Source organism: Mastigoproctus giganteus, chromosome 3 (assembly GCF_048544385.1).
Source record: "Mastigoproctus giganteus isolate SK-2022 chromosome 3, ASM4854438v1, whole genome shotgun sequence".
In the NCBI taxonomy this organism is placed as follows: Eukaryota; Metazoa; Arthropoda; class Arachnida; order Uropygi; family Thelyphonidae; genus Mastigoproctus; species Mastigoproctus giganteus.
In genome coordinates this window covers 231,971,319-231,988,663 of record NC_143577.1, presented here as the reverse complement: position 1 = coordinate 231,988,663, position 17,345 = coordinate 231,971,319, and the positions used below count along the sequence as shown (strand labels likewise).

Genomic DNA, 17,345 nt, shown 5'->3' with positions numbered 1-17,345 from the left:
TGCATGTGTTTTTCATAAAATAATTGTCTTATGGCACTTTCAGATACAAAGATTATAATTTAAAGCATTAGTTCCTCTATGAAACTTTAATAGGTCTTAGCTAGTTTAGATTAGAAACCTGATCACTAAAGCTAAATGTGTTACAAGTGTATGCACGATATTTTAGAAGTTGAGTAGTTCAAATACAGTGTATCTTAATTATGCATGCCTTAATATACTCAGACTATGATGAATTTGTGTTACCACTTTTGGAGGCAAAGCAGCCTTGTTATTTGTTCTACCGGCTTGACAGTACAAATAATTCTGGTCAAGAATGGATTTTTATTACCTGGTCTCCAGATAATTCTCCGGTAAGATTTGAGTTTACTGTGTGTATATATTATTTATTTATTTTTTTCCAGTTTTTATTTATTCACTTTTTTATTGTTGAAGCTTATGGGTAACCTAACCATTTGAGTCAACTTTAGCAGATCACTGCACCATTATTCATAAATATAAGGACTAAGAATAATAAAAATTTACATAGTTGTGGTGAGGGCTACATGTAGAAAAATAATGTCAGAATAATTCCTGATAATCTTATGTGAGAAATTTGTGAAAAACAATGCTACACCAAAATTGCAGTGCTGAGGTAAGTATCTGTGAATATTGACAGTGCATAAACTGCTAAGTTGTTTTCTTGTGTGTATTGCTTGACTTGATCTGAAAATTTGAGGCTACAGGTTGTAATTGCAATAGAAATCTCCCTAATTCATTTAACAAATCTGGGGTTTTGATTCTGATCTAAATCAAGTCCATTTTTATTCATAATTTTATTCCATGGTAAACCATGCATGGTTTACCATGGAAGTAACAATGGATTGGTTCCACAGGAAAGCTGTGCCAGAAATCAGAAGACATCAAAATCCCAGAAGACGAAGTTTTCTGGGATTTTGCTAGATAACGCACCAACTCACCCTGACATTGACAAACTTGTCAGTCGAGATAAGAAGATTAAGTGCATGTTCCTGGCACCAAACACGACATCTGTTTTCCAGCCTGTGGACCAAGGGGTGATCTACACTGCAGAGCAGCTCTACAGAAAAGTTTTTGAGTGAAGTCCTAGAAGTCAAGGAGCCACTAGTTGGTGAAGAGGACAGAAGAGGACAACAGACATTGAAAAATTTAAAGTCGTACAATGTAAGATCTATGATTTACAACTTTGCTGATGCTGCAAAAGAAATCAATTCAAAAACTTTGGCGAATTCATGGAAAAAACTTCTCTTAGATAAAGAGGCTAATCCAGAAACAGATGGTTGTGAGACAGAAGACTTTCATGAGACTCTACAACGAGGAGGGAAAAGAGCTATGTCCTTAGAGGAGATAGAGTCATGGATGGAAGAAGATGAAGATAATCCTGGCTACCACATCATGACCGGAGAAGAGATCGCAGATAGTGTAATGGGAGCAGCAGAAAGTTCAGACGAGGAAGAAGGTGAAGTGAGCAACAATATTCAGCCAAAAATTAAGGTAAGCGAAGTGAAAGACCACTTGAACTTTGTAATTCTGTTCATTGAACAATCAACAGATGAAAACGTATCTGCCTATTATGAACACTTAAGACACCTATGTGGATTGGTAGTAAAGGAAATAAACTGCAAACAATCACAAAAAAAATAAGTAATTTTTTCAAACCAGTGAATGTGGCAAGTGATGTAAGTGAAGATGAACCATTTTTGACTAGGTACATATATATTTTTAATGTAAAATAAACGTGTTTTTACTGTTATCCACGTAAATTATGTTGTTTAAATAAGCTTTACCCACATTACAAAGCGTATTTCATATAATCCGGACTTTCATTAAAACAGACACCTCTCTGCCCCTATTAGTCCGGTTTAATGAGGGTTTACTGTACTTTTATTTAGCAGTGTTCTTTGCAAGCATATTTTGATCATGTATCACATTTTTGTATTTTCAAATCCCTGCCCCTAGGGTGTATTGATTATCTTTCAAGTTTATTGGGATTTCAAGTGTACTGCCATTCTGTTCACCATATTGGTGTATTGAACTTTTGTTTTTTTTAAGTCCATGCTCCTCTATGGCTGTGAGGCCATAGAGGAGCATGGATTAAAAGTGAGGCCAAGTTTTGTAAACTTGGCCTCACTTTTTCATATTGATCACTCAGTTTACTAGCACCTTATCCCAATGAAATGATTAATGGTATCAGATCACACCAAACACATGAATACAATCCTAAGGTGAAAAACACAAGCCATAAAAAAACGGTTCACAATTTGTCACAGGATTTCTCATTGTGAACACACTTTATCAGGAGGGGATTGGTTCTGACCCTATGTCATTCTAATTTTATAATCAATTAATGAATTTGTTTTTTATATAAAGTTTTATTTTGTTTTATATATGTCTGGAATCATAGAGGAAAAATAACTAATTCATATATTTTCATATTTGCAGCCCCATGATGTCTTTGAGTAAGGAAGAATCAGTCCAGATAATTCTTCTTGTAGAAAATTGGAGTCAGAGATAGAGGTCACCGTAGAATTTAACAACTGCATCCAGACCATGAGCCAATAACACAAGGCTGCATTAACAAACTCGTTGCAAAGTTTAGGAAAACAGGTCTATAGAGAATAAACCATGCAGTGGACCTTTGAGAAGGCCACCAACGATGATGCAGCCACTGCCATTCTTGCTCATTTATGCAAACATCTCGAAAAGTATCTTTGAAGGTTGTCCTCTGAGAAAAGAGTGTCAAAGCAGCATTCATTGCATCCTTAAAACTCACAAATGGCATCCATACAAACTTCAGATCTTGCAAAAATTAAGTGAAAGTTATCCATACTGACAGATGGAATTTTGTGAATGGGATAGAGAATAATATGCTCAGAATACAGATTTCCCATCTGCAATTCTGTTTAGTGATGAGGCCATTTTTTTATGGAAATGTGAGGTAAATTGCAGAACACTTGCTACTGGTCTCTAAACAACACTCACTGGTTTGCTCCTTCAAGAGAACAAGGTGCTACTCATGTAATGGTATATTGAGGCATGTGGAAAGACCACATCATAGGCCCCTTCTTTTTTCAAGGAAATTTCACTGCAAATACCTATACATGGTTCCAGCAAGATGCTACTCCTGCACATTACAACATCTATGTAAGATAGGATGTTGAGGGCCTGTGGAATGGCTAGTGAGAAGTGTGGATCTCACACCACTAGATTTTTTTTTTTTTTCTGGGTGTCAGTTAAAGGCTGCACTACCACAAATGTTCAACACCCAGAGTGTTGAACATTTGTGGTAGTGCATTATTGATCTGTGCAACACCATTATTCTGAACTAATTCACCATGTACCTCTGACTGGATATCTCAACTGGATAGGAACAATGGTGGATACGTTGAGTGTGTTCTTTAAATAAAAGTGTTTGTATTGCATTTTTTAATTTTTCTCTATGATTCCAGACTTGTGGGACACCCTGTGTAGATATATGCAATGTGTGGCCAAAAGTAATTAGACATCCCTCAATGAATATTGTGTACTGTGCTAGAAGTCTGCATGCATGTTGGCTGAAACATACAATATAAATGTGGGTGTACCTATGCAGCAGCAGCAGTAAGTTAGGAACTAGTGTGGCTCATGGATCAGAACTTACTTTTAACATGGGATAATGGTTGGATGCCACATCAGTAACCTTTCTGTTTGCAAAAGTGCAACTTGTCAAAATCCACTGTGGAAGTTATTATTCAAGATTCTAAGTAGTATCTCAATAAAAAAGGAGGTCTGGGTGACTTCACAAACTTACAAAATGTGTTGGATGAACCATAAAGAGGATAGTTCATGTCTTGTGTATTTGTCTGCAGAAAACATCATAGAGCTTAAGTGGCCACACGAACATCTGTTAGTAGTACACACGGCCATTATTATGGTCAACAGTGCAAATAGCACTGAAAGTGTTGCTCAGTGTTTGTGGATGTGTATGAACTCTAAACAGTGACAGAAGATGGTGTGGAATGACACATCTCACTACACAATGTCTCCTTCCATTAGGCATATTTGGGTCGATCAGCATTTCGATCAGCATCCGTCAATTCTGTGCGGCCACTTTCAAACTGCTGGCACCACTTCACTATGGCTGGACACGACATTGCATTTTCCCCATACTGTTATTTCATGATGAATCTCGGAACAATTCAGACGTTTCACCCACAAAAATCGTACTGTTCCACGTACCTCGAACTTGGAGTAACATTCTAGCTGACGTGCCATTATGAATGCTTGCTCCTACACAACTGTTAACTCTACGTCAACGAAACTTGCCTACCAGGGGGTGCACGATATGAACTCCATTCCGTGCAGGCACCACATTTGTTGCACAATTATACCAAGAGATGGTGGCAGGTGTAACTTATTTTTTGAATGCCCCTTGTACATTTCTCTAGGGTTACTTCTACCCATATGCAGTGCTTTGCATTTGTCAACGTTAAACTTCAGTTGCCACTTCTCAGCCCATCTGTTACTTTTCTAGATCCTGTTGCAGTAGCACTCTGCTATTACTGTCATTAACAACCCTGCCAACCTTTGTATCATCTGCAGGCTTGGACAAGCCTGATATACCTTCATCAATATCATTGATAAATATACAAAACAACTGTGGGCCCAACACTGGGGGACTGCACCAATAACATTAGTCCACAAAGAGCAGCACTCATTGATTACCACTCTGTCTTCTCTCACTCAACCATCCCTTTTATCCATTGTAGCACTTTCTCTTAATACCATACTGCTCCAATTTGTACAGTAGTCTTCCATGCGCAACAGTATCAAAAGCTTTCCTGAAATCCAAGTACAGCCACTCCCCGACTTACGTAAGGGTTGTGTTCCATGGAACTTTACGTAAGTTGGAATTTCCCTAAATGCTTATGCAGCACTCACAACTATGTGCACTGAATTTGATTGAAGCAAAAAAGAAATATTCGAGGAACATGTAAATAGAATTATTTATTCAATTTTTTTATCTCATGTGCAGAAAAAATTACAAAGTGTTCAAAATTATAAAATTATAAAAAGAGAGGAGAAGTTAAGGGCTGTGGAGATTTAGAAGGGGGTTTTTCCAACACATCACAAAATTTCTCTGCAACTGCAGAATCAGTACTAGCGATTTCACCGCATACTTTAATGTTTTGGAAACTAGCGCGATACTTGAACCTATTAAACCACCCGTTGCTTGCCACAAACTTGGCTTGGGGTTTGCCATACTTATCCTTAATATCTTCATAAATACTTGTTGCTTTTTCTTAAATGGCCATTGGACTCTGGGGCACTTGCTTCTGAATCTGATTTTCCATCCATATTGTTAATAGCTTTTCCATCTTCGATATATAGCACCTGAATGCCATTTTGTGATCACTGTTGATCTTAAATGCATTGATCCTTTAACATGTTATTTTACATGTGCACTGTCCTTTAAAAAAGCAATTCACTGTTGAAGCAGCGAGACCTAATTCTGTGCAATAGATGCAGGACAAACTTGGTCCTGCTTCGTACTTCTTAATTAATCATCTTCATTTCTAAATCGATTTTGTTTCATTTCCTAGCACTGCCAGTACTTGCACTTTCCGTTGGTTCCTTTCCCTTCACCACTGTAACAAGTAAATAGCAATGAAGAGAAGATTCTGAAAATTTATTTGTTTTTTATATAATTGAAGATTTCAGTGAAGGGGAACTCATTTCACTATAATACCATAACGTAAAAACCCACAATTCCAATTATCAGTATTATCGCAAATACAGGTAACCCTCGTATAACATGTCCTATAAAATGTCATGCTGTGCGAAACTGTGTTATATGGGTCTATGAAAAAGTATGAAAAGGGGGATTACATTCCAAAAGCTAACAAAAATACACTATTTCGTTAACAAAATGTTAACAAAAATACACCATTCTAGATTTCATGTATCTTCTGCTCTCTTTAAAAAATCAGTAATCTAGATTTGTTTGCTTTTGCTTGATAAGTCTTTGTGATTTTCATCGTATGGAACTAAGCACTTTTGAAGCTCCCTTTTGAACTTTGGACTCCTTTCATTCAAGAATTTGCATTCAAAAAATAAGATTCTAATTGCTCAGCTAACTTTATGCCTTCCTGTATACTTTTTAGTGTAAAATTTGGATGTTTAGAATTTTCATCTGTGCTATCATCCTATTTGGTTTTACCTCCGATGCCATTTCCACTAAATCTGTTTTGCCAGCCTCTTTTTCTACCAGTAATTCTTGAACATCTTCAGTAATCATATCTTTTTTTTAAAATTTTTTTAGGAGCATAGGCGACTAAGGCCATGTTACTGTGCATTCAAAATTGATTCTTATAACGGAACATATGATAACAATGAAAGTGTATGGCAATTGCCATTATAAAAATGTCCTTTTAGTGAGATAAATAGCTTTGTTATATATCAAAAATTTCAACTTCTGAGGTCTTGGCACGAATTACCAAAAAAAAAAAAAAAAGAAGAATGTGTGATTGGGTTAAAAAATGGGATATTTTAACGGACCTCCATTTATTCCTACGGGATGCAAAATACGTTTCCACGATTTTTTTAAGTTTTTCACCGGCAGGCAAAAACTTATGTAAAGTCGACTATTACATATGCCGGTTAGTTCCTGTATGTGATATCAAAATTACTTTTTGCATCCAGTTCCTTTGTAACCACATCATATATCTAATCAAATTTGTCAGACAAGACTTTCCCTTAACAAACTTATGCTGTGTCTGAACTATAACTGCAGTCTTGTCTAGATGATCCTGTAATGCGTCTTTAACCAGTGACTCCATTATTTTCCCCGGAACAGAAGTTAAACTAACAGGTCTGTAATTACTCGTGTCACCCTTTGATCCCACTTTTGTGAATTGGGGGATCAAAGTACTTGAAAATATCGAAGTACTATATGTTCAGAGTAGTTGAACGTATATATAGCACTTATGCTATATGTTTAACAATCTTGTGTGTTTGGGTTATCATAAAAAAAAGTAATATACACTAGTATTTCTCTATATACTAGTTATTAAAATATTTTTTTTATTTTATAGGTTAGGCAGAAAATGTTATATGCATCAACAAAAGCCACAATGAAAAAAGAATTTGGAGGAGGGCATATCAAATGTGAATTGTTTGGAACTATAAAAGTATGTTGTAACATACATTTCCAAAATTAATGTTCTAATTTATTTTGTAAAAATAAAGTAGTTTTAATTTTTTATGCTTTCATATTTATTTAATAAATTTACTTCTACTTTTGAGTATTATTGCTTCTTTGTGACAGTATTTTTTCTCACTTTAGAGGGGGAATGCATAGCTGTTAATAACATTAGTTTGAAAGGATTATTTAATAGCATTCAATTACGCTTGTTCATACTGAAATATTTGTGACAATATATAGTGATTATTGGAAATTACAAGAAAACTGTTTGTTTCTGTATCATTGATAATTTTATTCCTTTAATCTAATTTATGGCCTTCATCTTCCACTGATATTTATGGTCTGCATCTACCAGTGGAAGATGATGAACACTATCTGCTAATCATTGTCTGCAAATGACCTCTGTTTGGGTTGCAGAGGAACCCTTGTCACTCATTGGAGTGCCATTTAGTTGGCTTATGAAGTCAAGCCAATGTTTCATTCAGTACAGTGATCTGGCATAAAAATGTAACTTGTCTATGGTACCATTCTAGATGAAACCTTACAAGTTCATAATGGTGCACTTCAAATGATAAAGAACCCAGTATGATATGATTTGCACATTGTGTAATGTACTGTTTGGCCAATATCAGCATCAATATATGTTGGTACACTGCCTTTTCTCTCAAAGAAACAAGGAGTTTCACTTGCAGCCTACTGACGGGTCAATATAAACGTGGTTCATTATGTACTGTCATGACCACAGTGAAAGGTATTCTCATTAAACAAATCTATGACTCAGCATCACATCTGCATGCTTCATGCAGGCCTACACGAAATGTCAGTGTGAATTTTTTTTTTTTTTTTAATCAAGAATAATTGCTTACCAGAGAGAGAATGGAATGGGTGAGCAAGTAGGTATTTGAAAAGCTTGATGGTGGAAGAAGCAAAGAGCAGCAGAGAAATAAGAATAGCAATAGATAAAAAACCTCTGAGAAGCAAAGAAGTATGTGTGGGAGATTAGGAATTGGTCTAAGGAAAAGATTGGTGCAATTTGTGGTATGGAGTGTGGTACTTTGTGGAGCAGAGACTGAGAACAAAAAATATTAGGAAGGTGGAAAACATAAGACGAGTTGATAAAATGAGAAATGAGGTGCCTTTGAGAAGGGTGGGCAAGAAGAGATGTTTGAAATAATCATGAGGCAGAAAGAAATTGTGATTTAACATGTGTTGTGAGGGAGTGATGAGGGGAAAGTTGAAAAGAGGCCCAGAGGGGAATGAGGAAAATTGTGATAGACAAATTGAGGGGGAATTGTGGATGTGGGGAGATAAAGAAAAGGGCTGAGGATATGAAGATATGGAAAAGTAGCTGAGTGTATGTATGGGCCTGTAACCTCCCTTAAATTTCAAACTACTTCCTGCTTCAAGTGTACTGTTGCACAGCATATCTGGTATTTGCAGCTATTTGTGCAGTGCATGAACAATCTAGTTTGGTCTTACTGCACATGTACAGAGGTGTTGGCACAACTTTTATTTTGGCCATTCAGTGACTTTGCTGCCATTTGGAAAGGTCGGTGTTTGATTCTCATTGTAGACTGGAGGAACTTCTAATGACTTTGTCACTTCTACCTTAGCCTGTCTATCTCACATGGAGATTTGGATATATAGGTCTGTCTGAAATCCTAGATTATAAAAAAATTTATTTTAAGCAAATGTCGAAATTCCAACCTTGAACATTTTCTTTTATTTGCAATATTTGTAATAGAATTCATTGTGTAAAATAACAAGTGGTTATAATGTGAAAGCATAAAAGATTCATATGCTATGTTGAAAAGATCACATCTTTGATTACTTCTGTACTTCATTTTTTGCTTTGTTAGAATTGAAAAAAATTAATCACCTATTTTAGACTACTACAGCATAAGAAATGCAGCAAACATTTCAAGCTCTTATCTGAGTATGTCTAGCACAGTTAAACGTACATAAATTCCAAAGGAAGTATTACAAATGAGGATGTCACATGGTAAAATTCGAAATTTGCTGTGCTTGTTTATGCTCTAATTGTTTGCATATTGTGTAAATAAACTTTCAATCACAGCATAGTGAGAACACCATACAAAGTCTACACCAGGTCTTATACCCTTGAGGGAGTGGAGTAGCATGCAGTCCTGTATATTTGCTGTGTAAGCTAGTAAAAAGTAGGACACTATCTCTTCATTATTAATGACCATTACTAGGCAATACTCCTTCAGTATGCTTTAGGGAATGAACAGATAGGTAAGAGCCATGTTTTAATATTTCAAAATACATACAAAGTCTTTTAGACTTGGAAAATAAAACTCGAGAATAATATATACTTGTAGAAGTTGAAACAAGAACAGCAAAGGAAGAAAGGGTTTCTGGAGACTGTGATCCAGGCAGCAGACATGAAGTTCTTTGTAGGGAAATTGTGTGATAAGTCATCGACAGAATGTGCAGTAAACCCCCGCTATTCGCGGGGGTTACGTTCCTGAGAAATGTCGCGAATACCGAAAACGCGAATACTGAGTTATGGCTCCCATAGTAATAAAGGGGTTCCGTTCCAAAGTATGTAATATATAAGAAAAACTAGTCTAAAATTTTGTCTATGTATGTATTATACGTACCTTCATAATATGACTATGTACATAGTGAAATGCAAGCATATGGCATCGAAATGAACAATTTAATAATAAATATAATATTCATTAGAAATTTCAAATAAATCTTTCAAACCAGCGCCTTTGCTAGCAAAAAAACTTATCCCGCCAGTGCTATCACCAGTTTCGCTAAAGTGTTGATAAAGGAGTTTTGCTTTTTCACGAATGATGAGTGAAGTTAACGGAATTTTATTTTGAGTTCGGTCTTCTATTCACAGGTTTAAAGCCTTTTCCATTTTTTCTAATTTAACATCACGGGTTACAGAGCAAATTTTTGAAGCAATTAGCACGTTTTCACCGACACTACGGCGGATTTTTTCTTCTGATTTCTTGATTGATCGTATCGTTGACTCATCGATTTTATAATGTTTTGCCACTGAGGAGACACTTTCACCATTGGAAATTTTGTCTAATAACTCAATTTTATTCGCTAATGTCATCACTTTCTTTGATCTTTTCACATTTCCCTTGTTATTCGTAGACATATTTTTGTACGGGTTAGAAAGAACTTGTCCACAATAAAGTCACTTTCTTCTGTTAACACACTCGAAAAAGTCTGTTTTACACTGCAAAACGGTGGATTTATTACTTTTGTAAGCATATCAATTTATAAATTGATAAATTTATAAGCATATAAATTAAAAGCAAACGACGAAAGCTTCCATGACAAGCACATAACACATACTGAACAAGGATTAGCGAGAAACATCCACGCTCGCGATTTTGTCACCCCTCTCCCCCCACCCACTGAGCACTGTTTTGACTGGGAAAGATAATTTTAGCCACGCCCATGTTTTTTATGTGGAAAAATATTCACGGCGCTTTAAATTTCACATTTTTTTAGGTTTCATTTTATATTAAATCAGCGATCGCGAATACGCGAAACCGCGAATACAGATACCGCGAATAGCGGGGGTTTACTGTAATATGTATTTTAATATTAATAATATATAGATATTAATATTAACTATGTATTAAATAGTTAATATTATCAATCCTAGGAAATAATTTTTCCTATGAAGAAAATATTTTACCTCATTTTATGTTATGGTTATTTCTTTTGTGGCTAATTTTAATTACTAACTTATGCAATTTTCAGGAGGATGTTAGCCTTCAGGGTTATTTTAAACATATGCACACAGAGAACCCAGTTCCATTAACCAATGCGGAAGAAGAACTTCAACAAATAAAGCAAAATGAGGTAAACATGCTGCATTTGCTCTTATATTAAAACATCTGTTTTTGTCGTAATTCAGGATTAACTATTTATATTGCTTTATTTATTTTATTTTTTTCTGAACAAAAGGAAATGAAAAAAAATATTGATTAGAATCATGCTAATTAGATACAGATGTATTTTTGAGTTTCTGTGAGTGAGGCCATAGGAAGCAATGGGAAAATGAGAGGTAGTGTATGCTGCAGACCAGAAGATTAAATAATGTTATTTGTTATTGAGGGCCTCTATGTGCGGCTGAAGTGTGGGTGTGTAAGATTGTAATCCTTATTCATTGAAACTTTTTTTAGAGGGTGGGGACTTACTGTAAGGGACAAAATGTGCGGTTGAAGTGTGGGTGTGTAAGATTGTAATCCTTATTCATTGAAACTTTTTTTTTTAGAAGGTGGGGACTTACTGTAAGAGACAATTTTTAAATCAACTAGATGATTTTTAATCATATCAGCATGTTGTTATATCCTTCAATCTTTTGGGGATGAGAGTATCCACGTGTTTCTCAAAGAAATTTTAGCTCTGGGAATCCGATAAGTTTTTTAAAATTTCTTGCTGTTTAATTGACCTAATTGTCATATTAAATCATATTCTACAAATAGCTTTATAGTCCTAGTTATGCTCCTTAATTTATTTTGATTTTAGCTAGAGATTTTGTAGGTTACTATTTAGTATTACTGTGTTTTGCTCATAGTGAACTGTTCAAGTTTATAATTGGCATCGTTTTAATTGAATATCATATTGTGAATCAACCTTCACAATGAGTTGCCAAAGTATTGCACTGCTTTGAATAAGTAATGCTTCACCAGTGGAGAAGACTAATGTTACTTATTCTTGGCAGATACCACAACCCAAATAGCACCATTACGAAGCTTGTTGGCTTACTCATTCGTGAGTGTGCAGGTACCGTGTTGTGGCAATAGTGACAACCCAGTTATGAAGTATAAGTCCACAGTATGAGAGATGCCTGATGGTTTTGTAATAGTATAAACTAAGGCAATTATTTTGCATGAAGCAATGGGACTATGGTGCAAAAGCGCTGACCATTCAATAGTAATCTTAAGTATAGTCCCATTGCTTCATGCAAAAAATTGCCTTAGTTACTATTTAATATACATAGAAGCTTGTACCGATTTAAATACAGCGTGATGTCAATTTTAACATCACGCTGTATTTAACCACCTTTGAAAATGGACAATGGTTAATGACCATTGCCAAGCAGCACTCCTTCAGGATGATTTCAATATGCTCTGTATCTGATCTTAGAGTAGCACACGCTTCTTGATTAGACCGGGGTTCGAGCCCGTCACCACCAAATACGGAGGATGCGGAAAGGTCAGGAATGACCACCGCATGTTCACGGAGCAATATGGCCTTAGTTGCTAATGCTCCTAAAAAACAAACAACAACAACATCTGATCTTATTTGATCATTCTGGGGAATGATCAAATAAGTGACATAGTAATAAAGGCATGTGATGCAAGAAAGCAAGTGTATAAGCTTATATAGCACCAGCCAAAAAAAAAAAAAAAAATTCCCACAACCATTTCCTCTAAAAGTTTGTCCAGTTCCTCCTTGAATTTATTTAAGCTATCATCGTCCACAACGACAGATGGAAGTTTTTTCCAGCAAATAACCACCTGCTGGATAAAGGCAAATTTCCCCACATCTATTCTACAACTGTCTTTCCTTAATTTGAATTTATGCACCCCCTTAGGTTTGTAATCTGAGCAAGTGGAAGAATCCCATCAGAATTCAGCGTGCTCAACCCATTCAAGGCCTTATACACCTCAATCAGATCACCTCTCAGGCGCCTAGCCTAGTTCCTCCTTGAATTTATTTAAGCTATCAACGTCTACAACGACAGATGGAAGTTTGTTCCAGCAATTAACCACCTGCTGGCTAAAGGCAAATTTCCCCACATCTATTCTACAACTGTCTTTCCTCAGTTTGAATTTATGCCCCCCTTAGGTTCGTAATCTGAGCAAGTGGAAGAATCTCATCAGAATTCAGCGTGCTCAACCCATTCAAGGCCTTATACACCTCAATCAGATCACCTCGCAGGCGCCTAGTCTCCAGCCGCTGCAAATTGCAGAACTTAATCCTCTCTTGGTAAGGGATCCCTTCATTCCCCTTACCAATCTTGTTGCCCTTCTCTGTACACACTCAAACAAATCTACATCCTTCCTAAAATAATTGAAGTGGAGAGGGTGAGGAAATATTTTGTCCCACTTCATTTTGGGAAGCTTCAAAACAATCTTGTTACATTTTTTTTAGATATATGTTTGTGTACGTGTAAAGCACCTATTAACTTCCTATCCATTTGTCTGCATGTAACAACTCAACTCTCATAAGTGAGTTGAGTTGTTAGAAAAATTCAGAAAAATTTGTTGGGCCATCCAAAATTTTATTGAAATCAGACAAATAAGCCAGCAATTATTTCTTTTCTTTATACAATTGCATATGTTATCCATATATTGTAGCTGAAGAACTGGATGTTTGTGTGATCATTGGAGGAATGAACAGGCAATGAGAAAGATGTGCAGAAAAGAAATGTTCTGTTTGCACATATGAAACTCACTGCTTTTTTGAGGAGCTTGTTTAACAGTTTATAAAATATATAAATCATGAATTGTATATTCATGATTTATATATTTTATAAACTGATTTATATACAATGATATTATAAACTGATTTATATACAGTGATATGAAAATTACTAGCATGAACATAAATTATAACAGTCAAAATGAGAGCAGTGCAATACATAATTTTTTTCCTCATCTTTTTATAATAAACAGTTGAATGTCCTAATTCACCGTTGTTAATGGTCGTTGAAAAGCGAAAATATAGCAGCAAGGGACAATTGAAAGAAAGTAATGTTTTTCATAAAGTGTTCTTTAAAGGCAATGCAAAAATGTGGCAGAATCGTAACCCCGACTGAAAATGCAATGTTACAGACATTTTACAAATAGCCTGTTATTTTTTCCATTTTGAAAAAGCACTAGATAAATATAGTAAATGTAATTTTTAACGTGTATTTTCTTTATCATTATTTTAAAAAAAGTATTACTTAGTTTTCTGTACTTTCCGTATATTTTTATAACTGCAAATTTGAATACAAACTTTTGCATTAATTGAAGTGAATACTGAATTTTTCTTTTCTTCAGTCTAGAGTAGATATTGCAATAGATTCAAAGCAACAAACAATTCAAGGAGTTGCATTTCCTATTTCTGATGATGCCATCAATGCAATCTGTGATATGAAAGATAGGCGACTAAACTATATTCAGTTGGTGAGTTTTAACTTTTATACCTTCTTTTTTAATTATTTTTTTTCATTGTTTATTATTCACAAAGAATTGCTACTTCTCTTGTTAACTTGGAATACATAATTATTCCAGTATATGGGAATTTCCAGGAGCTTAAATAGAAAGATCTAAATCTAGATCTTTCTAGGTTTAGCTCTGTGTTGTATAGTGTACAATATAGTGTTTTTTCCACTTGTCACTTATTTGGAGAAAATCTGGGTTTGAATCTCATCAGTGATTGGAGTAATTTCTAAAAGCCTCTTTGGTTGAGGTTGTGGCTAACAAATCTCAGGGTCAGAAGGAATGTGTTTCCCTGTGAGTCATTCTGGGTCTAGCGTATATAGCATGCAAATTGACCCACGAACACACTTGTACAGACATAATATACAATTGCCTGACACACCTAAAAAAAACAAGCAAACTTAACAATAAAACAACTCTGAATTATTTAAAATGAAGTTTATTCATAAATTTCCATATATGAATAAATGGCAGTAATACTTCTAAAAGATGAAATTACATTTATTTGTAGTAAAATCCCAAGGTACCTTGTGACAATATTATATGGTTTTTGAGAGATCATTGTCTTACTACAGGATGTCTTTTTAATTAGACTTTCTGTAAATGTGAACTAGATAGTATGAATGAGAGCTGTAATACTCAATACATTCTACGTTGATAATAATATTTGTAAAATAATAAGAGGAGTTTACCTCAATATAGTACATAGAACACTTCCGTATGATACCCTCCAGAAATTAAAACGGAAAAAATGAAAAAATCGACAACTTACCGGTACATTAGAGTAAAATATAAATAATTAAAAAATCAATTTAATACAATTCAAATCAATTTAAAACAATTAAAAAGCAAATTAACGCAATTAAAAGAATCTAACGAAAATATTCAAAACGATTTTCCTTCCTGAAGCTGACAACACTTTTCGACCGTATGTCATGATCACAGGAATGAAAATTACCGAATCGGGTTAAACCTGAAACTTAATGATTATTTGTCTTCGCGCATACGCGTAAAGGTCCATGCATTGGAGATCAAATATGGCCGCCGAACATTAACAGAATTCTCGTGTAATTTAATTTCTACGGTTTCTGCAATTAATAGTCACGTATAATTACATTGAACATTAAGTATTTTGGCCTTGTTAAATAAAAAAAAAAGTGTTTTTTGTTAAAGGCATGAAAGGCTAATTCTGACGCTGCTGAACGAGAAGCATGAACTGAGGCTTCATGTTGATTTACACGAATATTAAGCGAAAATTTCGTCGAACCTTGGTAAGATGAGTTGCAATCACCGCAAGAAATGTATACCAGATCATTAATTTGTGTTGCGAACGCAGAAAGAACCGAGCGATTGTTCCGTATAGTGTGTAACTTCCGTATTGACCTGGCTACAATTTTAAATTCGGTATCTTTAAAGAATCTATTAAGCTGTTTGTGCCACTGTTCAACATATGGGACAGAAATAAAGTATTTTTTGATATTACTATTGTTGGTTGGTGTAGTATTTTGTATCCTATCCTTAGCCTGTACTCTAATTCGGTTTATTGTGGCAATGGAATAATCCCTGTTTAAGAACCTGCTAGTTAATATTTGTATTTCTGAGTCCAAAGCAGATTCTGTCATTGAATATTTATAGGCATTTAGAAATTGATTAAATATAATCGATCTTTTGTAGGTGAACGGGTGATAGCTATTATAATGTAGAAGCATACCGGTGTTTGTACGTTTTCGATAGATGCTAAATTGTATTTTATTTGAGTCCCGGGTAAGCGTGAAATTTAGAAAGTTTAATGACTTTGTATCCATATCCTCCCTTTCCAATGTAAATTTGAGTCTAGAATGAATATTATTAAACGAATGTAAAATGTCTTGGATAGTACTACTATCAGTAATGCCGACCGGGCTAGCCGGGTGGGTAAAGTGCTTGCCTGGCAACCCAAAGGTCGTGGGTTCGATTCCCGACTCGGGCTTGGATCAAAGTACTGCAAAAACCTTGGGAGGTGCATTATGGCCACAGAAGCCTATGCGCCAACAAATACCAAAAAAAAAAAAAAAAAACCCTATCAGCAATAACTAGAACATCGTATAAATACCTCCCATAATATGTGATGCGGGGTCGAAAAAGTGTCAAATGTATATGCCCAATCGTTGAGAGATAGATCTCTGACATTAAGCCGCTCAGGCTCAAACCCATTGGTAATCCAAAAATTTGTTTATACACCTTGTCTCGAAAGGTGATGTAGTTGGCCTCAACTATATTAAATAAAAACTCGACTCCAATTAATTATACGAAGCTACCTATTAAGGAAATTTTTCACTTAATTAAACTGTTAGTTGAGGCCAACTACATCACCTTTTGAGACTGATCACAGGTGCTTCTGGTATACAAACAATTAACCCCTGTTTAAGAACCTGTTTGTACAAACAAACAGGTTCTTAAACAGGGGTTACTCCATTGCCACAATAAACTGAATTAGGGTACAGGATAGGATACAAAATACTACACCAACCAACAATAGTAATATCAAAAAATGCTTTATTTCTGTCCCATATGTTGAACAGTGGCACAAACAGCTTAATAGATTCTTAAAGATACTGAATTTAAAATTGTAGCCAGGCCAATACGGAAGTTACACACTATACTGAACAATCGCTCGGTTCTTTCTACTTTCGCAACACAAATTAATGATCTGGTATACAACATTTCTTGCAGTGATTGCGACTCGTCTTACCAAGGTTCTACACGATTTTCTCTTAATATTCATGTAAATCAACATGAAGCCTCAGTTCGTGCTTCTCGTTCAGCAGCGTCAGAATTAGCCTTTCATGCCATTAGCGAAAAACATACTTTTTTATTTAACGAGGCCAAAATACTTAATGTTCAATGTAATTATACGTGACTATTAATTGCAGAAACCGTAGAAATTAAATTAC

General features: G+C 35.2%; 1 protein-coding gene across 1 annotated transcript in view; it reads left to right on the top strand.

Annotated features, from left to right (window-relative positions):
- The window catches only part of LOC150088837 (twinfilin-1-like), a 63,229-nt gene that overhangs the window by 27,962 nt on the left and 17,922 nt on the right, over nucleotides 1-17,345 (top strand). The window contains exons 4-7 of the mRNA XM_090370936.1: nucleotides 223-350; nucleotides 7,089-7,184; nucleotides 10,955-11,056; nucleotides 14,251-14,376. Of these exons, the coding sequence (XP_090227062.1) occupies nucleotides 223-350; nucleotides 7,089-7,184; nucleotides 10,955-11,056; nucleotides 14,251-14,376 (452 nt within the window). The remainder of the gene's footprint in view (nucleotides 1-222; nucleotides 351-7,088; nucleotides 7,185-10,954; nucleotides 11,057-14,250; nucleotides 14,377-17,345) is intronic.